The sequence below is a fragment of the Anastrepha obliqua genome, chromosome 3, assembly GCF_027943255.1.
Source record: "Anastrepha obliqua isolate idAnaObli1 chromosome 3, idAnaObli1_1.0, whole genome shotgun sequence".
In the NCBI taxonomy this organism is placed as follows: Eukaryota; Metazoa; Arthropoda; class Insecta; order Diptera; family Tephritidae; genus Anastrepha; species Anastrepha obliqua.
In genome coordinates this window covers 72,896,962-72,920,361 of record NC_072894.1, presented here as the reverse complement: position 1 = coordinate 72,920,361, position 23,400 = coordinate 72,896,962, and the positions used below count along the sequence as shown (strand labels likewise).

Genomic DNA, 23,400 nt, shown 5'->3' with positions numbered 1-23,400 from the left:
TGTACAAAATTACAAGTAAAAACATTTTTGATTCCTATGCCAAATTAGAATTTTTATAGTAACATTAAAAGCAATAGAATATCGACAAAAACAAAAATAGAAAATAATATCTTTGACTTGGAAAATTTACAATATCAAATATTTTTAATATATTACTTTGGGGAAAAACAAATTCAATATTTTCTAGGTACATGATTGTATCACATAATGTATCGATCAAACAATTTAAAGTTTACTCGTATGCTCATTGTCAAGGTGATATTTCACACTAAAAAATTCTTTTGCTGTGTTTTGTTTGTTTCATTCAGTTGTGAGTTACAGGGTGTTAACAATGGAAGTCAACAAAGAGAAAATTCGGTACATTTTACAGTTTTTCTTCCGCTTATGGTGCTGATACTGTAACACTGTTACGTTTCGTCGAATCCGTTCAAGCATTTTTGATGTTAAAGAAAATGTCGATAAAATCACAGAAATAATCGAAGTTAGCCCGCATGTTAGTAGTCGTAGCATCGCCCAGGAGCGCAAGGCCGACCATAAAATAGTTTTAAACGATTTACGCAAAAATTGTACGCAAAAATAATGGATTTCTTTTTCCTCAATTAACATTATATATCTTAGCTATAATAATGCTTTTTTATTGACAAATATGTAAATTTGTGTGACATTTTTAAAATTTTTTTGATACGATTTGCTATCAAATTTAATCAGTTTTTATGCACCATTTCACATAAAAGACCGTTTTGGAATGAGGTGATCTCAGCTGTGGGATTCGCATAGGATAGAAATAGAGATTAAGATAGAGATGGAGAGATTAAGACTGAAGATATAACTGAAGTTGAATAAAAAAATAAACATCTTGAGAATTGTCAGCTAGTTGTAAGATACATGGCAATAAGTGGGCCAAAACAAATAAACAAAAAGCAGATACATTCGCAAACTACCTCGAGGAGACGTTCACACCATATGGATCGGTAATGGCTGATGATATGGATCACGACGGCGATAGCAATGCTATAAATGAGATCCCTCCGGTTTCACAAGACGAAATATTAGAAGAAATTTCATATCTTAAGATAAAAAAATCGCCAGGCTACGACCTCATTACTGCTGAAATATTGAAACAGCTCCCGAACAATATTATTGCTGTATTGACGAATATCGTCAACACCACATTTAAGCTGAAATATTTTTCAATATATTGGAAAACAGCGGAAGTCGTTATGTTCAATAAGCCAGGTAAAGATACTCACGATGTAACATCATACAGGCCTATCTCCCTTCTTCCAATACTATCGAAAATGGTGGAAAAATTGTTAATCAAAAGGATCAACATAATAATAGAAAACAAAAAAATTATACCGACGCACCAATTTGGATTCCGCACGAAGCATTCGACTATCGATCAAGTACATAGGATAGTGCGAATAATAGAAAATGCTTTTGAAGAAAGAAAAACCTGCTCTGCGGTATTCCTTGATATATCCAAGGCGTTCGACAAAGTATGCCACTATGGGCTACAGAAGAAAATAAATGCGTTGCTACCCAAGCAGTACTCCACAATCCTACATTCGTATTTATCCGACCGTTACTTCAGAGTAAAACAAGAAGATTCATATTCATGTCTCAAACCAATCAAAGCAGGGGTTCCCCAGGGAAGCGTACTGGGCCCTTTATTGTATTTGCTTTTTACATGCGATCTGCCATGCAATTCAAACTGCGTAACAGCTACTTTTGCCGACGATACAGCTATTCTTTCGATAGGAAACACGGAAAACACATCGACATCCCAATTACAATTAGCCATAAATGAAATATACGACTGGACCGATAAATGGCATATTAAATTAAATGAAAGCAAGTCTGTGCATATAAATTTCACCCAAAACAAAATCAAATATGTTCCAATATATTTAAATGGTAGACAGGTTCCATACTCAAATACTGCAAAGTATCTGGGCATGACTCTAGACGCCAAGCTAAGATGGAAAGCCCATGTAAAGAAAAAGAAAGAAGAAATGGAATTAAAATACAGAAATATGTATTGGCTTATGGGAAAGGAATCAGCACTATCCACCAATAATAAAATAATTGTATACAAACAAATTCTGAAGCCTGTATGGTCCTACGGCGCACAGTTATGGGGTTGCTCCAGCCAAAGTAACATTCAATCTATACAAAGGCTCCAAAACAAAATTATTAAATGTGCAGTCGGGGCTCCGTGGTATATCCGTAGCTCCGATCTTGAACGCGACCTAAATATTGACTCGGTGGTAGACACGATAAAAAAGATAGCAAAAGCCCATGATGAAAGGTTAAAAAACCACGTCAATACGGAGGCCACTATTCTCGCTAATCCAGCTAATTGGAGAAGAAGACTGAAACGCAGAAAGCCCAAAGACTTAATGTACTAACCACACCTTAACGTTAACTGTTGTATATACCTCATTTTCTAAATTCTAAACAAATTGCTCGTTAGTTAATAAATTTTTTTCTTTGTAACTAGTCGCAATGTAAAATAAAAAAAAAAAAAAAAAAAAAAAAAAAAAAGTTGTAAGGGACATTTTTTATTTGGAACCACCAAGAAAACCATTACATGAACAATAACCACTCCGATGAAGCGCCGTTGGAGTATTTGAGGGAAACATTCTACGGATGCTGACGGCCCTATGGTGTAGCGAATAAAAATCCAGCGGCTGCTCTGGCTAGGACGTATGATAAATACGAACATTTCAGTCATGAAAACATTCGTTGCGGCACCTGCTGGGGGTAGCAGAGGAAAAGAAAGTCCCCTTGCCGTTGGAAAGGTAATGTGGAAAGAAAAGGAGGAAGGACGCTAAATTTAAAGGAGTTGGAGACACTTATTTTTACGAGAAGAAGAGCTTGCTCCTCATTTAATTTTCGTGTTCTCTCACAGTCTTTGCTTTTATTATCACCATTCTCGGGTACGTCTGCATATGGATAACGCCTACAAAGTTAAAATGAAATAGCTTTTACCTAAAAATCATTGCCACAAATTTTAGGAAACAACTTGTTACAGTCGTAAATTTTCAGCTATTATTGACTTTGTATTTACGCCAATCAAACTGCAATTTCGGGTACTAAAATTCCGTTTAATTGATATGAAATCATAAAATAATCATTGGCCTTCGAATACAAATAAAATAAACGATTGCATACTTGACTGAGCTTATAGCCTATTCCCAATGGCTATTACCTGAATCGTAAAAGTTAATGATTTTTCTTGTGCAGTTGCTTTAGGCTACTTCCGAAATGTTGTGAAAAAAATGAGGTTATGTTCGGAGATGTCTAATAAAAAATGCAGTGTATTGTATTGACCATAGAAACTAATTGGGTAAGGAATACGAGAGGCAGTAAATCGTAGCAGGAGAAAATGAATCGGGCAGAATATTTAAGGAGAGGTGTGCACATATTTGCAGCGCAGTTGGCAAGAGCTTACAATTTTAGCTACATAACTGTGCATAACTGATTAACAACGAGCGTGTTAATAACCATGAACGGTAGGTGGTACTGTTTCGCGAAAGTACATAGTAGAAGGAACAAATGTAATAAAGACATGCCAAATTTAACGCAAAATAATAACAACCATTATAAGTGACGTTGTCATTGTGGTGCGCCATTACAGAAACCATTATCGTGAAATAAACACAAAACAAACAAAATATGACGATGACAGGTGAAGACGTAAAACGAGGCGCTTAACTTATAAATGACAGCATGCCAATCGAGATATTTTTTTTGTTCTCCTATATATTGCCCTAATCGGGAGAAAATAGCATGATTTTATAGCAAGTTTGCGTATCATTTTTAACTTAAAATTAAATACATATTTTGAACGTAAATTTATTAACTGCTTATGAATTATATTTAACAAATATGCCTGGTGTTTCCTCTTATCTATTTCGCTTCATATGGTAAAGTTTTCGATGACATTTAAGCATAGTTCACATCGAAATCTATCTTTTAAAGCTTAGCTTTTTCTGAGCTTTTAATATAAACTCACACAAACTAATCTCACACAAACTAATCTTACTAACTTACTTATGGGGACCGTCCAGATCATGCGCTAAAAAAAAGCTATTTTTGGGAATTATTTTTGAGTATGTAATGAAAGATACAGGTATAGATATTGTTAGATATAATAAATAAAGTCTTAAATTGTGTAAATTTTTTTTTATTCATTTTAATGCATTTTAATGTACAAAATGGTGGACGCGCGTAAACGCCTTAAAATCGAAGTGCAAAACGGTACCAAGCAGATCTCGGGAACGGCTAGTCTGAAACAAAAAAATCAAAATGGGTTAGATTCAGTATAACAAATACTAGTTAATCCACCTATAAAAATCAATATTTATCGAAAAATATCAAAATGGCGGACAAAAATTGAAAAAAATGCACTTTTTTTTTCGCTGTTTTTTTAAATAAAGAATTAGTAACAATGCAAAATTTTAATATTTTATAGGTGGACTACCTCGTTTAGTATGTGTAGATTATGTGGTTTAAATATCAAAAGAATCGGTCTAATAGTTTTTGTAAACTCCTTGGTACCGTTTTTAAAACGTTGTTTTGAGAAAAACGCGTTTAAAGTTTTTTTTAATATAAAATTGAAAAAAAAATCTTACCTCGACTCAATCAGCAATGCATACGCTTAACGTTGACCAGTCAGCGCAAGCGCTGAATATTGTTGCGCTTAACTGTGTCCATGTAGTCGTAGAGTTTATACAACTCGTGGTTCATTCGGCGGGAGTAGTTATCGACAACACGGAGGGGGCTGGAAATTTTTCGAAGCATCTTTCTAAGAACGGCTACATTAGTCTTTGACACAGCCTACACCAGCCCACTTCAATACCATAGAGTGAGCGGATAAGATGAGCATCTTCTAGAGTGCTAATTTGTCGGGTGAAGGAGGTCTCTGCTACACATTTGCTTATTGAGATCATAGTAACGCCTATTAGTAAGCGTGATTATTCGGTTTATCCCCGGGCTGACATCATTTGTTGTTGTGACCGCGGCGCTAAAATATATAATTTCCTAGACAATTTCAAAAGAATATTTGCCCGCTGAAATGCTGAATACAAAACGTACAGCATATACTTTGTCTTGCCCTAAAGACTAAAAAATCTTGTTTAACATATCTCGCTAGTGCAATCCGTACAGTAATTAAATACGAACTTCGAGCCCTTGTGGGCAAAGATTAATAAGAGAAGATTGTGAAAGTTAGGTTAGGTTACGATGTTTGCCTTTCTTCAAAGGGTGTACAGTAGGGCGGGTCGATTTAAAAATCGCTAATTGCTCTGTGAAAATCGTATTCTAGGGATCAAAATAAGAAACTTTGCCGAAGGAATCATACCTCTAAAACGAATTCTGATGTCCCCCAATTTGGGTCGAACGAAAAATCCCACTTTGACCCATTTAGAGTGCTCCAATCGAGTCCAAATGTATGAACGACCACCACTAACTTTGGACGGCCGATCCAACCATGCCAGTGGCACACCCCCTGGAACTCCCCTGGTTCCCCATACAATCATTTCAAAATATCACCATTTTTGACCTTTACATGAGAAAAGAAACTAAAAAGTTCGACCCAAATTGGGTGACATCAGAATTCGTTTTAGAGGTATGGTTCCTTCAGCAAAGTTTCTTATTTTGATCCCTAGAATATGATTTTCACAGAGCAATGGGCGATTTTTTTGCCTCCCCACAAATCGACCCGGCCTAGTGTACAGGGTATCCATCTAGGCCTGGAAGCCCATTGAGATACCACTAGTTTAGACTTAAGTTCTCCCTAAGTAACTTGAGCGAAATCTCCGATGAAGTGTCAATCAAATGACGAAAGAACTGAAAATTTTTGACCGGAGCATCCGTCGCATACTGAGATATTAAATCAAATCTCAAAGTCAAGTCTTACAAGATCCAAAAGAGACTTGAGAGAGCGAAGCAGTTGCTTGGCTTGGCCGAAAATGGTAAATTTCCGAACATTGTATTTCCTGACGAGAAAATTTTCAAATTGAGCAATTCATAAATTACCAAATCGATAGGGTTTATTTGACAGACCGTTCATACGAGAATTTGAGTCATTGAAGATAGCATCCGCCACAGGTAATGGTTTGGGCCGCTGTTACCGCAGATGGGCGCTCTCCAATCGTTTTCATCGAGCCTAACGTCAAGGTAAATGCGAAATATTATTGGGAAAGTATTCTGGAGGTTGCTTTGAAGCCGTGGGTAAACGAACATATTGGTGGCAGGCCATGGACGTTTCAACAGGACTCGGCACCGTCTCATACAGCTCGAGTGAACTAAGAATGGCTAAAAAACAACGTTCCGAAGCTCATAACGTCCACACAATGGCTCTCAAATTTACCAGTTACGAGTCCGATGGATCATTCTCTTTGGGCTATTTTGGACAGGAAGGTCCGAACTAAAAGATTTACCAGTTTCGATGCGCTGAAAAAAGACATTCTCCACGAGTGGGCCAAAATACCTGCAAGTCACATTCGGGCAGATTGCGATTCGTATTATTTTCACACATTTTTTTGTATTATTTTCACATTAATTTTGTATTATTTTCACACATTTGTTCCTTTGAATTGAATAAAAGTAATTTTCCAAGCTAAATTTATGGCCCTTTTAATTGTTTATTTTTTGAGTGCCGGTCCCTCTAGAGATGTATTTGGAATGCTTCAGAAAGAAGAATTTGGAATCTTGATCGTATTCTTAATTTCATTATAAATATAAATCAAATTTGATTTTTGGGTTCAGCATATCATAGTGTACCAGGAATTTTTTTAGCAAAATCGATCCTTTTTCCTATTTTGGCCTTTTTCTTTTTATATGGAGCTGTAGTACTGTGCGCCGTTCACTCTTTATGTATACTCGTACGAGCAGACATCGTTGTTTGTCTCTACAACTCATCGTGATTTGCCTTACTTCATAAAAATGAAAACATGTCTGAATTGAGATTGGCTGCCATATACTCTTCGAGATTGTGTTTCTATGCTATTACATACTCAATGGCTTAAAATTAAAAAAAAAATTAATCAAATAGTCCCGGGATTTTCTATATTTTTAAAAATACCTAAAAAGATTTCCATCCTATACTGGACATATACTACAAATGGTAGGAGAAGTTTGGCCTAACAACTTCAAAGATATAAGCATTAGTTTATTAGGTAAAGTGCGTTAAGCGGGCTGCTCTGTAAGGAGTGACTGCACGCACTAAATAAAAATACTGTAAATAATTTTGATTATGAAACCACGCTCTTGTAGCTCGCTGTAAATTTTGTAAATAAAAAATTTAAAAGCTTAGTAATTCAAATATTGCTAATTAGTTGTCTGAATGAAATAGACTAAATTCTGCCTTTCCAGTAATTCCATTCAACAATTCTTTGTATTTTTATTTTAAAAGATAATTTTGTCTACACTTTTCATCAAAGAATGCAGTGCTTCCGTGTAACGTACTTTTTTTCTGGGTCGTCTTTTCATTTTGCTTTACATAATAGTTAATTTAAGTTTTTATAAAATTCAGTTATTACAACGTTTTACAGTATATGACGTCAGGAGATCGTACATGAAATACTTATGTAATGCGAAAAAGGCCTTCGAAAACTTAAATAAAAATTAGAATTTTGTTTGTATTTTGTTTTTTCAAAGTACAGATGTCACTAGCTCTTATGTATTTGGTGCCTGTTGCGCTTACTATGTGGTATAATTAGCTGTTTCTCCGTTAGTAAGTGTGCTTGTGCAGAATATACCCATTGAAGCACAGTGAAAACTGATACAACATTAGTTTTATGAAAGCACCCAGGCGATGGCAAACATTAACGAGCCGGAAATCTCAAGAGAGAAAAACTGCTTGATTCAAACATTTCAAGCTTCTATTGACCAATTCTATTGTATTATTGCTACGAAACATGCCAGTCCCCACGAGACATCCCCTGCACCGAGTACGCCACACACATAGTCGTACATACCATACATTCTGTCATAAAAATATCGGGAAGCGTTCATTTAAAAAGCGCGTGTTACACATATGTCTAAATTTTTTTTGCTGGAATGTTGGTACAATTGTCCTCTATGGTGTCGCAGAGTTTAAGTGTGATCTGTCAATTAGCTTGGTTTTTGGCATTTAATTATATCAGTCAACCGCAGGTGTACTCTGCGATTTTCACTATGGATAAAAATATTGAACAAATCGCCTATGGCGAGTGTGCTTTATTAAAAACACGGGTCTATGAGTGGTATAAGGCTTTTGCAGAGGGCCGAGAAGTCGTCGAAGATTTGCCTCGATCAGGTCGCCCATCAACGTCTTCAACGGATGAAAACGTCGACAAGTCCAGAGATTGGCGATGGAAAACCATCACTTAAGTTTGAGAAAGGTAGCTCGTGACCTTAGCGTGTCTCACGAATCGATTCGCAATATTTTAACCCATCAATTGGGCATGAGACGCGTGGCTGCTTGACTCGTTTCAACAGAGTTGAATTTCTTTCAAATATTCATCGGAAGAAGGTGGCTGAAGACATGCTTGAGCAAGTGAATTCGGACCCTACGTTTATCTGGCGCATCATCAGATGATGAGTCGTGGGTATATGAGTTTGACATGCAAACCAGTCATCAGGCAGCTCAATGGCGCTATCCACATGAGCTGAAACCCAAAAAACCAAGTCAAAGTCGGTCAAAAGTGAAAGTCATGGTACTGGTTCTCGTTGATTCTGGTCTGGATCATGGTGTTGTATACTCAAAACTCGTTCCAAATGCTTCTAGGGTAAATGGAAAATAAAGAATATTATTTGGAAATTATGCGACGTTTGAGAGAGAATGTTCTTAGGAAAGTGCCCAATTTGTGGTATAAAAACTCATGGATCTTGCACCATGATAACGCACCGTCTCACAAGGCTCATATTGTGAACACCGTTTTGACCAAAAAATCGACAAATATCATCGAAAAACTACCGTATTCATCGGATTTAGCCCCCTGTCACTTTTTCCTTTTCCCAAAACTTAAATTGCCACTCCGCGGACGCCGCTTTGCGTCAATAGAGGCCATTAAAGAGAATTCGCTGAAGGAGCTGAAAAAGATCCCTTCAGACGCGTTTAAAAGGCGCTTTGATGGCTGGACTCATCGTTGGCATATGTCTATTGCTTCGAATGGAGCCTATTTTGAAGGCGACAAAATAAATTTTGATGATAAAGCAATTATTTTGCGTTTTATTGAACAATTCCCGGTACTTTTTTGAAAGAATGTATATGCATATAGTATTTATTTAAGAAAATTAAAATAGCCATAGCAAATTGCCTACCCCACTGATTCTGAATCTGCGCTGCCAACTTAGCAGTAGAAGGTAAAATTCCATGCAATACGGTGTAGCAATATAATTTCCCTAGGCACAGGTACTCCGAGACTCAATAAAAAATAAACAAATTGTAAAATAAAGCAATACAAACGTTGGTAACAGCAACAAATATGTATGCATGTAAGTGAATTTGAACTCAAAGTGTGAAAATTTTATATCAATTGTGACAGGTATAACAACAAATAGTAGTAAGCATTGTAGATTTTGTGTGTGTATGTAAATACATTTTTATTAGTGTTAGTGTTTGAGTTGTTGTTTGTATCATAAATAGTTTGTTTGCGTGCTTGGAAAAATTTTCTTCACAAGTCAGCCAAGACAGCTGAAAAAATTGGACCTTAATGCATTTATTTCGTATTATTGAAGCTTTTGCATTTGCTTGCTTCGTTTTTTGTTTAACTTTCATCAATTGTAGTTACCTTTTAAGCATTTTGCACGAAATTTGGGTATAATTTTGGAATTTTACATTTTTTTGACACAAATTTGAGGCGCGTCCTAAGCAAACATTTCATTTCGTTAAGATGGCGAAGAAATTCTGCGGAAGAGCTTAATATAGTACAGTGAAATCCTGATATAATGAAAATATGTACAGTAAGTCACACTCAAAATTGGTCATAGGAATTTTTCAACTGTGAATATTTTGAATTTTATTGGGTATGGGGATAAGTTTGCGTCCTTTCTAGCCAAAGTTACGAATTATTTGAACAATTAAATAATAGCAGATATTAAGTGAAGTATGTGCCATTAGAAGCTACAACTTTACTCCATCTTTCAGGTAGCATACGGATTCTTCTGCCGAAAAATTCGATTTCTTTCGACTTGATCTATTCATTCAGCCAGCGAGTGATGCTCTCGTAAGAAGTGAATTCTCTCCAATAAAGGTTGACTATATTGATCGGAACAGATGGTAGTCCGAAGATGCAATGTCTGGGGAATATGGCGGGTGGGACAAGATTTCCCAATTCAGTCCCTTTAAATATTTCTGGACCGATTGAGCAACGTGTGGCCTTACGTTGTAGTGCAGCAAAATCAGTTTTTCATGTCTACCGCCCCATTCTGGCCGGTTCTCTTGCAGAGCTCGATTCAAACGCATTAGATGCAGTCGGTAACGATCGCCAGTGATGGTTTCAGATGGTTTAAGGAGTTCATAATAGATGACACCCTTCTGATCTCGTCAAATTCACAACATAATCTTTGAAGCTTGAATATTTTTTTTCGCTGTCGATAGAACTGGTTCACCTGGCAGGCTCCAACATTTTCCAAGCTTAGGGTTATCATAATAGATCCAGTTTTCATCGCCCGGTGACGGTGCGATGCAGAAAACTTTTTCTTTTCTGCCGGTCAAGAAGCATCTCACACGTCACCAAAAGTCTCTCGATATCCCTCTCCTTCAATTGATGTGGTACCCCGTTACCTGCTTTCTGGACCATTCTCAACGCGTGCAAACGTTTACCGACGGTTCATCTGTCAACATCCAACTCTTTAGACATATTATCAAGGGTTCGGCATGCGTCTTCATCCAATAATTGTTGTAGTTGAGTATCTACGAAGTTTTTTGATGCCCCTTCGCGATCTGTATCACTCACGTTGAAAATGCCCCTTTGGAAGCGTCGAAACCACACTTTACAAGTTATATTTGATGAGCGTGAGTATCTTAAATATTGATCAATATACGACGCGCTTTAGCTGCACTTTTCTTTAAAAGATAATAATGAAGCATAACTTCCCGCAAATGCTGTTTTTTCGGGACGAACGTAGACATTTTTGACGTCATATAAAAAATGATCTCTACGCTTCAAACGAATGTCAACTACTGCTATCAAGACCTCACATATACCCTTTCAAATCACCAGTATATCACTAGAGCGAACACAAAAATAGTATCAGCGGCGACACCTCTTTTACAAGGGCGGAAACTTATTACCATACCCAATATATTTGCATTTGTTTCTATTTATTTATAGGTATACATGGGATCTTTTTCAATATCAGGTTAAAGAAGTTACACCACAGACAGTCACCTTGTCTGAAACCTCGTTTGGTATCAAATGGCTCGGAGAGGGCTTTCCCAATTCTGAGCAACGTCATTTATTAATTTGCATATATAGATAAGTGAGATATATATTGGGTATTGTGACAAAGAAGTAGTTGAGCCAGTTTTTAAGGTCCTCTTTGTTATCGAAGGTAAACGGCCTTCAATACAATTAACAAATTACAATTAACGTAGTTTTGTAAAGCAGAAACAGTTTAATCGAATGAATACTTTCCCTTTGCCAACAAATCGTTGTAAAATAAAAGAAAATATAAAACTGCTATGAACTTGTTCCCCAACCCAGTAAATATAAGTACATATGTATGTAAATAAGTATAATGAACAATTCTCATTGAGTTTGTATGAATTTGGTGGTTATTTCAAATATGTTTTAGCTAAACAAACATACATATGTATTTACAAAGTTTCCGTATTTTTCATTTTGTGAGCTCAAGTCTATTTTATAAATTAAATTATTGTTATTATTTATTTGACGATACAAAGGAAATGAAATATGTTTGTTCATCAAATATGAGTGTGTATATGAGTAGTTTGTGAGTTTTTTGGGTTGTACTAACTTCTATTCGACCATATAAAAAATTATGTAAATTTTTCAATACAAAAATTCTGCGTTTATTTTCAAAATTCGTATGGAAGAAGGAGAATTTGACTCAATGCTCCATTTCACGTGCCTATTAAAAATGTATTTTCAATAAGAAACCAACCTTTTTCAGGGTTATGCAAATAACGGAAATCGAATTTTTTACAAGTATATTGTAAGAGTAGAATGGTAAGGCGTATGGAAATTTGTGCGAAATACTCACAAAAAGAGAAGTTTAGTATCCCTCGAGATACACGGTACAAGAGTTTCGCGATTATCGAGTTCAACGAAAAAAATTCGAAATTTTCTCAAGTTACACGGCATTTCAGTGAACTGTTTTTCATCAATTTTCATAAAAAGGACAAAATTGTATCTGTTTGTCATATATTTATTAATATAATTAAGTTATCTACAGAATATTTTTGCTTCCTGCTCTTGAAAAGAGGAAATATATAAGGCACTGACACTTAATTCGATGTGTCAGGTGAGATATATGCCAGCGCAAGCTCTTTTTATGACGAGCAAAGCAGGTAACTTAGACAGGTAATAAATCCCAGACGTGTCAAACTGCATGCGCTAAAGCTGAAGAAATGGGGTAACCGATGGATTTTTGAATTACTGAGATTTTCTTATGTCGGTGGACTTCCAGGCAAATTTTCTTTTAAAAGCTGCGAGTTATAAAACTGAAACTAAGTATTTGCGTTTAAAACTCTTTTTTTGTCAGGTGCTCAGAATATCCGTTACTACAGCCTACACGTTTTATTATGATTATACGAATTTTATGAGGATATCAAAAAAATTAGCAAATATTTAGACTTCACCTTAGAATTAAAACATTTCATTAAAAATATATACCGTATGCCTCAATCGAAGCTCGTTTATCCACAAAGCATTTACACTTTACATACCCCCACAAATAAAAATGCAAAGGAGTGATTTCACACGATCTCGGTGGCCTATTCACTGGAACGAGACGAGAGATAAATTGCTCACCGTCGTGTTGTGGAGATGACGGACTTCAATTTCCGGCATCAAAAAGTGTTTTATCATGGCGCGATAGCGGCCGCCATTAACTGTTACTTTGGCGCCAGCCTCGTCTTGGAAGAAATATGGGCCGATGATCCCTCCAGCCCATAGGTTGCACTAAACGGTTGTTCTCAATAGATGTAATGACTGTTTTTGAATGGCTTCGGATTGCTCTTCAGCCCAAATATGAAAGTTTTGCTACCATAAGGTGGCCTGAGTGCGCGATGAACATTCTTCACGGAGCCCTGATTATATAATTATACCTTTCATGATGAAATGTCACCGAATACTGAAAAAAATTATGTATTTAATAATTCGGCAGTAGTTACGCGTGATCTGCCAAAAAACCCTATTGGAAAAAGTGCCTCCAATCTGATCAACCTTTATATTTTTGGTTGTAAGTAAATTGGTCAGGTAGATAGAAGTGACTACATTGCATCGCATCGATAAAAAAAGTATTTGCAATAATGCCGAGTATTGTATGAGTGAAAATAGTAAACAATTGGTTTATTATAATCACCATAAAGGAAAATCAGTAAAACAAATGGCTGAAAAGTTTTCTAAATAGGTTGTGGTTGAAACACTCCAGTGGCAGACCAAAAAACTTACACCGAGGATGTAAAAGTCAACCCGGAAGCAAATTGAGGAAAAACAGCAGTGCAGTCTTAGAATATGAGCCGTAGCTCAGCCAGGGTGTAAAAGTAGGTCACGAAACAGTCCGAAGAGTTGTCGTAGAACTCAAATTTTCATCAAGAATATTTGAAGCATTTTATCTCGTTCTCATATTTATGTGGTTGTATTGGTTTATAAACAAAAAATATATCGCACGGAAAAGCTTTGTCTGCGTATGAGAGAGACCTTACAAAGCGAGAGATTGCTTCAAAATTAAAAAGAAGCAAAACTGTGATTTTGCATTACTTCATTTGAAAGACAAGTGCGGATGTACAAAGAGAAGTAGTGAAATATCAAAAAAGTGCACCAGAGTTATTCAGGAAATTACACGTCTAGCTATAAATAAATAAAGAATTTTAAGTTTTATATACCTTGTGAGCCCGTAAAAATCACGATTGTCATAATTTTTTTTAAATATGTTTTAGAACTTTTATTCAAATGAGGCATATATAATATTGAAGGGTAACTCTCGAAGAATACATTTTGGTGTTTTTATTTTAAAAAATGTTATTATTTATTGTTGATATCGCCTCTTCCCGAAACGCCGTTTTTTAGAAGAGGCTTGCCGTAATCACGGTAGCGCATGAGCAGCTCAACTGGAATCAAAAAAATTAAATGATTATTGGAGAAAAATGTTTTTTAGTGAATCTGAACGGTGTACCCAAAAATTTTTCTCGATATGAAAACCGCTTTGCACCAAAAAAAACGATTTTTGAGGGGTTGAAAAATTTAAAAAAAAATTAATTCCAGCGAACTATGCAAATATTTATAAAAAGTGAACCGTTCAGATTCACGAGGCTGTAACTTCGAATAATTAAAAAAAAAGTTTATGCAAATCGGTCAAATAGTTTTTGATAAATAATGATCATCGCGACGGTAATTTTCAAAAAACCCAACTTCGAGATAATCGTCTAAAGTTTTGCGTGTACTTCTCGTTTTAAGAAAGGTCGCGCGCTTCCACGGTCTGTAACTTTCGTTCTAGTGCTCCGATCTTTATGATTTTTTCAATTAATATTTTTAAGATGATGTGCTTTTAGAATATGTCATACAAAATTTTCAATATTTTTGTCCAACACGAGGTATATAACCCCTTAAATAACTCTGCTGAAACTAATGGCGCTTTTAATTTGGAAGTTACTACTCGTCGTGCAATTTTGCAAGCGGATTGTAGTCTAGAATATGTAAACCGAGTATCAAAACTTAAGGTAACCACACGATACAAATACGATTGGCATTTGCAGACAAGTACCGATTTCGGAATGAATGGAAAGAGTAATTTTTTCCGGTGAAAAAAAAAATTCAATTTGGGAGGACCAAATGAATTCCAAATGTATTGGCATTGGAAAAAAGAGGATGAGAGAATGGCTCGTAATTTCGGAGGGGGTTCTGTCATTGTCTGGGCAGCCATTACTGTCATGACACAAAAATGAATAGTGTCAAGTACTTAGTCCTGCCATAAGTTCTGTTAGAAGTTAAGTCCGTTATAGGTATGAAATTATAATACTGTTTTTAATAAAGTTAATCAAGCATTTTCATTCGAAATGGTCACCATTTGCTTTTACAAAAGCTTTCAAACGATTAGGACATTCAGGTATTGGAACACGCACGGTTTCCATGGATATTGTTTGAGACTCTCCAAATTTCATGGTCTGTTCTCCAATTTTTACCACAAACTGTAATTCAAAAAATTCAGATCTGGACTTCCAGGCGGCTAATCCTCTCGTTATGAATCCAGGAATATGGTCTTTTAGTCACCCCTGGGTGATATTTGCCTTATGGGTTGGAGCGGAATATTGCTGGAAGATCCAACGCTCCCCATTGAAGAGTATATTGCTCAACTGCTTTCCCACGCCTTATAAGACATCCTCCTGGTACAATTTGCCCCGGTCTTAATCCCTTAAGAGATGTAATTCCTTTACAAGACACTCCCTACCAAACCATTACGGAGGCTTGATGTTGGCCATGCTGAACCCTTGGAACAACATTTTTTGCGTATTTAGAAGATTTTGCCGTTTTGCTTACTAAAAACTTCTTCAAGAGTGAACATTTTCTTATCTTTGAAAATAATATTTTCACAGTCGTTGACCGCATTTCACCGAAGCAGCTGCTTGCATCTGTCCAGTATAATTTTCCTCAAGACTTTCATGTGGAGATCATCTCTAATTAATCTTGACATGAGTCTGGCAGATAAATTCATTTCTCTGAACATAATTTTCTGCTTTTTAAGGGGATTTTTACGAATTATTTCTCGCACGACTTCTATGTCTGCACTGGTTCGAACCACGCGAGGACGACCACTTTTTTCTCTCTGTCATTCCGGCGTTTGGGAAAAACGATTAATCGTGCGGTAAACAAAAATTCTCGAAATAACAACAATTCATAAATTTCACTTGCACTTTTACCACACTTTTGTAATGTAACACTGCAAAACGATTTTCTTTAGCTTCCCACTCCATTGTTAACTAGCGAAATTTGCCACAAAAAAGTACGAGTATAATTTATGGCAAGACCAAATGTAGACTTAAGTGGTGCATACATCCTTTGTGAGGTATTTGGTATAGTTACTCCTCCAATTTCTGATTTGTATCTTCATGTTGTCATACAAATGAAGGACCTACTAATTCCGATTAATTTTCCTAGAATAAATGTTTTGGAGCAAGAATCCGTTAAGCTATATGGCCTGCTGATTTTTTTCGTTTTAATCAATTTGTAGGCAGGTGAAAAACATGTACTATACATTTTCTATAGGATTAAGTACGCTAACTACCAGCTACTGAGAACATTGATTTTCTGATTTATTTAACCTAAACATGTACATATAAATGTAGGTACCAATGCGTGTATACGGAAATGAGAGTTTGCAAAATCCCACCGTGTGCCAAGCGCCAGTGAATAGTAATTAACTGGTAAGCGCCTAAGCGCCAAGTAAAACTCTTTCAAACAAGATGTCGGTGTATATGTATCTTCCAAGTATTACACCCTCTTTCACAATGAGCATTTGTAAGTACTTGCACATGTATATGTGTGTATTACAGAGGATTGAATTCAGGGCAAACGCCAACTATCATACTTTCGGAGAAAATACAGCCGATTGAGTAAAGCGCAGACTGCTCGCAAAAGCAAAGGTTATGCAAAGCAACTGAGCTTTGCATTTGATGCCATGGTGTGGTTAATTTGAATTTTTAAACAGCAAGCAATTACAAGTGGATATCTGGCATGCACAAACGAAGGACTTACCACCAACCGATTATTTTCTGTTTTGTGTTTGTTGCGAGCACAGTAGTAAGGCTATTAGGATTAACGCGCTGTGATGAAGGGGATTAGCGACGCTTTCGAGGGTTTAAGGAATTCACAATTGAAGTGAAATTAATAAATTTATTTTTACTTCATAAATAGTGTCATTTGTAATATAAGTGAGCGGTATCTAGAGGGTTCTAATTCACACAAAAAATTATCGAAAGACTATAGGTTTTAAGAAATAATTGCCATTCGTTTTTCTATCAATATGTCTATTTAAGAAATTGTAATGCAAAATCTTGGAGAAAGTTCTGTTAAAACAAATATTTATAAAAAATAAGTGTTTTAGTGTTCAAATACAGGTTAAAAAGTAAACTTGGAACTCCTCGTGATACCACTTCCGAATTGCATTCATACTGTGACCTAGGTTGTATCCGAAAAGAAAGCAAATGTTGGAAAATTCTGCCACCTGAACATACAGGTGAAAAAAGTACTCAAGATATTTATAATCAGTTCGACTAAAGCCGATTGAAAAACGTTCCTTTGACAGTAGGATTCAGACTCAATTTAGCAAAAACAAAAACAATTCATTTAATAAAAACAATGGTTGATAACATTGTACAACGTTTGCAGAGCCATTGTCTGAGAGCGCAATTATTTCAATTCAATATGAAAATAATAACCGAAATATTAATATATGTAATCGTTTTACATTCTCAGACATAATTTTGTTATGTGTGAATTAAATTTCAGTTTATTTATTTGAGTTTTTCTCTCACGGAAGTGTAGTAGTCTTGTTTGAAATACTGAATATATTAAATTGGGAGGTCGCTGTTGTGGGAGACTGGTTTCCATGCATTTGTGCGCTAATGACGATTATGTGGTTCTAAAGTGGTTTTGAGAAAATTGGGAATAAGAACAAAAAATTCCGAAAAACGTATCTTTGGTTATTTCTGCATGATAAAGACTTAAACTATAATAACCAAACATAAAAGTTGCAAAAAAAATTAGGTCCAGTGTAGACCTGTGTTATCTATCAAAGATAAATACCATATGGTACATATGTTATTACTTTAGAAAAGTTTTAGAAATACTGTCCGTAGAAGGAAACTATTATATTTCACATATTTCAGGCAGCGCAAGAATTCCACAATAGAAGAACTCCTCGCGTTTTGAGGCGATCTATGAATCGATAAATTTATGAACTTATTTATAAGAGTTAAAATGTCATCAGGTACATCATGAGCCATCGACCGAAACAAGCGGTAGTTGGAGAGAGAAAACCATGGATAATACGGTGAATGGGGTAAGACTTCCTATTTTCGGGTTAAATACGTCTTTACCCGTTTTGCGAAATGAAGACGAGCGTTGCATATTCGATAATAGCCGTATCGTGCCTCTCGCCTCAGTGAGCGACTAAAACGCACTACCGACTTACCGATTTTGGACATAAAAATTACCGTTCTTGAAGCGTTTATAGCGCGACAAGGTCAGTCTCACGGTAAATATTTAAGAGTATACGATAAGTCTCCACTGCAATTTTCTTCGAATGGAACCAGATAGTCAAGACTTCCGTCCAATGAACTCGCTAATGCGGTGTGGTATTGCCTTATAATCAAAAATGGCCAATCATACTGTAAAGTATTTTAGATTTTCCTATTTCGACTAGCATTTAAGATTGCAAAAAACGCTACTTCAACAATTTATATTAGCCTAATGTAGAACAAATATACCATACCATATCTGGACATAGGGAAACCCATACTAACTTATCGATATTGAAAGTTTGTTTTGTATTTTGCAGTAGTTGCGTTATTGCCCATATTTAATTAAAAAATGCTGAAGAAAATGACATTTGAGTTGCAGAGTCTCGAGAGAATACTTAAGATGGGAGCTTGGACGATATTTGATTACAGAAGTATAACAGGAGTCATACAGCCTATCAAGCAAACAATTTTTTGCGAATTAAGTTCGGAATCCTATTATCAGTCGCATTGGCTACATCCCTTTGTTGCTGTTATGGGTTCGATAGTCATAGTGATACAATTTAATATCAGTGCTAGAAAGATACCGTCGCCTTCAAGGGCTTTTGAAATGCGCAAAAAACTCAAATGCTTCTTCCTCTTTTTTGTTTTTTAAGAACATTCATTATTTCTAAATAAATTTTATTTTACAAAAAATACAAAATGTGTTTACTTTAGGTATGTACATACTATACAAAATACATAGTAATATTCTTCTTATAGTACTGTTGTCTACATTTCAAAGCTAGAAAAATACTGTGTCCTCTCAAGGGATTGTAGATCAAAAAAACAATCAAGGCCTCAGCAGGGCACAGTTAGAGATACTGGACTCAAGCTGGCGCTAATGAAGAATCTTTACTGGGAGGGTAAAGTTTTTTCCACTACTTATAAATCTTCCGAAAACTAACAGTAAACTTTATTTTATACCTATATATGCATATTTGCCCTATTTCTGGAAATATATTTTATATTCAGAAATTATATTCATCAAGCTAGTGTTTTTCAGGCAGAAGACCTTGCGATTCTGCAAATATGAAAAATGCTTGGAGAACGTGGGAGCGAGGAAGATATTAAAAGTTTTTTCGATATTCAAGCCGCGATCAAGGCTATGGTGCAGATCTAAACTGGTCAACTCATGTACGGAGAAGATCAAATTTCTCAGGTGTGCAGGTAACATTTCTTTCATCTGGGTTCCAGGCGAATGAAATTGCTGATGATCTTGCCAGTAAGAGGACTGAATTGGTCTCAGAGACCTTCTATCCGGTAATCGTCATACTCCCTGACTGTTGTTAAAGAGGAATTGCACAACATAATTCTCAGGAAAGCGCAGAAAGACGGATCTCCATTTCTTCACGTGCTATTTCGCAAACCCTTTGGCCCCAGTACAGTACATGGAGAACTCAGAAAGTCCTGAGGACTCTACGCCATTCAAATTCTAAACTCATAGATGTGTTTACCGGTACTGGACGATCGGCACACATACGGAAAAGCTAGGGTTACCTCTTAATCGCCGCTGCAGATGCTGTGGGGATCTTTCAGAGAGAAGATTGTTGAACACTTTTTCTGTAAATGCTGTAAATGCTCCTGTGCACTATGGCACTATGCAGCATCACAGCTCTATGACTTGACTGGATTGAGAAGCAAGTAGACCGCGAGTAGACCAGAAAAAACCTACAAACATGGGCATTAATTTTTATGATTGTTACAAATTTGTCGGTTTAAGTTTCACTGAATTTTTTTTTCATAGTTAAAAAAGAATCTTTTGATTAAAGAGGCTAATATTGGTGAAATAACTGGGAACAGAGGTAGTGAGATTCAAAAAATATTTAGCGACGAAACAAAATTTGATATTTCCACTGGTGACATCAGTAAAAACTGGGGATGCAAGAAAAACGAAGTCTACCACTGCCACTATCTGTTACGGATGGAAGAGGGTGTCAGCAAAGGGTGTTAATAAGTAATACTTCATAAATGATACCGTAAAGCCCAGGACTACTTAAATTTATTAGAAACTAATAACCTAGACAGATGGCGACGTTAATTGGGACTACTCGCACAGTTAATTCTGATTAAAATTGTAGTGTGCCAGATAGCTGTGACTAAGATTACTGAACAGCTGATTTGCTTATTGGGTAGTTTTGCCAGTAAAAGATGGACCGGAGGCAGCAAATACGAGCATTATCTGTCCTGTTATCAAGATATACATAACTACTTATTACAATACGAAAAAAATTTAAATTGCAATTTCTCAAAATGCTTTGAAACATCAAAAAAATTAATGTAATTTCGAATGTGTTAATGCAAACTATCATTGCATCCAGTCTTTCTTGTTCTTCTCTTTAAAGTTTTATCATTTTTCATTCACAATAGATATTAACTGTAATTTTTCGGGAATGTTGCCATCGAATCTACCTTAATCCGCTTAAATTTTGAAAATTAAGTCTATTTGTCAATCCGCATTGTATATACACCATATATATATATATATATATAGATATAATTGGCGCTTACACCATTTTTAGGGTGATTGGCCGAGCTCGTCCTATTTGTGTTATGCGTCTTGATGTTGTGGAAGGACCTACAGTTTCAAGCCGACTCCGAACGGCAGATATTTTTTACGAGGAGCAAACCTTACAATCGGAGGCTTGCCATTGCCTGTCGAGGAGCGACCGCTATTAGAAAACAACTTTTCTTCATTTTGGTCTTTTGCCAAGATTCGAACCTACGTTCTCTCAGAAAACCGAATGGTAGTCACGCAACAACCCATTCGGCTACGTCAGCTGCCGTTAGTTCGGCTAATTCGCATTAGTTGCACTTAATTCCTCAGAAAATTCCGAGTTAAGTCGTTAATCCCGATCGTCCCGACCATCTGTCTAGGTTATAACTTAATTCCATCTGCGTAAATGGTTCGTATGAATGGATTTATCGGCCAACAAGACGGAGTCTCAGCCTATACAGCCAAAATTACAAAACAAAAAATGGTTCCAGACAAACCATATTGATGTCTTGGACTGGCCTCCGTCAAGTCCCGAACTTATCCCTATCGAATTTTCATGGGCACTTATGAAAAAGCGGCTAAGAAACCCTGCCCTCTAGAACTGTTTTGAAGCTAAGCTAAAATTTAAGAAATTTGGAGCTCTGTTATTTTGGCAGAGTGCGAGGAGTTGCGGTATTCCATCACAAATCGATGCAAATCAGTAATTGATGATAGGGCTGACATCACTAAGTACTAATTTGAGATAGTAACAGCCGTACCAATTGCAAATGACCACTTTATGTTGAGTTTTTTAATTAAAAATTAGTAAGCATACTATTTAGGTTCGAATGTATTTTTTCTTAAAGAAATTCCACCATCTTTCGAACCAAAATATGTTCTGTGAAATATTTATATAATACAAATATTTATAAAGAAGATGCGTTAATAAGTTGAAGTTGCGTCAATAAGTTTGAAATATATACTTATGTATATAAGGAAAACCCGTAGAGGTACGAATTAATAGCGGCTAGATCAAATTTATGTTGATGTTTTTCCTTACCTTGATAGCTATTTTACTGAAGTACAAGTTCGTGCGTGAATTGAATTATGGATATATACATACTTACAAGAAAGTCGTGTTACTGCAGTTCCAATTTTACGCAACGGATAAAGCCTACACTAACTCATCAGAACGCTAAAAAGCTTTTCACTTATTTATATATAATATTTATTCGTATGTAAATAGCTATATATTATTTACCAGTCATTTTCCAACATCGAGGCTTTGTGGAATGAAAAAGTAATTTTGCATTCTGTTTTTACTTTCTTTTACATATTAAACAATAAAAGTCACAGACGCTAACGACTTTAGCAGCACGTTTTGCCGCTGCAAGTTACTTCGACGCGACAAATCCACATAGTGGGTATGTATGAGCATAGTAAAATTTAACATTGTCACAGACGCGAACTCAAATGCCTTTACAACTACATATGCGTATGCAACTTGTTACACAACACGAGTAGCGTCTGCTCAAATATTTTTTGTGGCTTAAAAGGATTTTCGTGTTTTGAATTTGATTTGTCCGCGAGTAAAAAGTGATATGTGGAAATATTCAATCAGGCAATACAAATCAAGGACTTAATACTAAGCAATGAGAATTTATACTCATGTATTGGCGTACGAGTACATTGATTAAAGTCAGTAAAAATACACTTTTTTTGTTGTTCATTTTTCTTAACTCTGTTCATGTTTACTTACCGCTTGGAAGTGAAAAAAAGTGGCACCTGTGTTTTAAGGGGGGAGATACATGTAAATGCTTAAATTTTCCTTGATGTTTGTGATTTATTTTTTTTATTAAAAAGTCATTATATGTTTTTAAAAATTGGCATGTATTTTGTTTAAATATTAAAATAATACAAAAAAAAAATGTTTTGATTATAATAATTTAAAATGGCGGGTATACGTGAAATTCTTCCTGTGAAGGTCGGAGCGAGGCTTTTTAATCGGCGGGCATTCTAGCATCGTTTCTAGTGATCTGAAAACCAAAAAACAAACATTTTTGTGTTTATTAATGTCATAATTTGTCGGTGAACCTAAAAAAATTAAAAAAAATTAAAAATTCACGAAATACAATGCTTAAAAAAAATAAAATGAATTTTGGCACTAATTTTTCATGTTGTTTTGCTCTAAAAAATTATTTTCTCAAAAAATTTTTGGAAACTTGTAGGTTCACATAGAAAGTAATATCATTAGAAAGATGTGTGCAAAATTTCAGGAAGATCGGTCAATAACTTTTCGAGTTATCGTGTACGCCAATCCGAGAAATATAGTTTTGAGAAAAACGTGACTAAAAAGTCCCAGAGCTCGAAGGCAAAGAATAGAGTTGTCACGGTTTACGCTCTATAATATGAGAAATACTGAAAATTATGTTCTAAAAATTTGGTAACATATTCTGAAAGGTCTATA

At 35.7% G+C, this 23,400-nt stretch overlaps 1 protein-coding gene across 1 annotated transcript in view; it reads left to right on the top strand.

Annotated features, from left to right (window-relative positions):
* Positions 1-974: 974 nt before the first annotated feature.
* Positions 975-23,400, top strand: part of LOC129242064 (uncharacterized) — an 83,503-nt gene continuing 61,077 nt past the window's right edge. The window contains exon 1 of the mRNA XM_054878624.1: positions 975-1,253. Within this exon, the coding sequence (XP_054734599.1) occupies positions 975-1,253 (279 nt within the window). The remainder of the gene's footprint in view (positions 1,254-23,400) is intronic.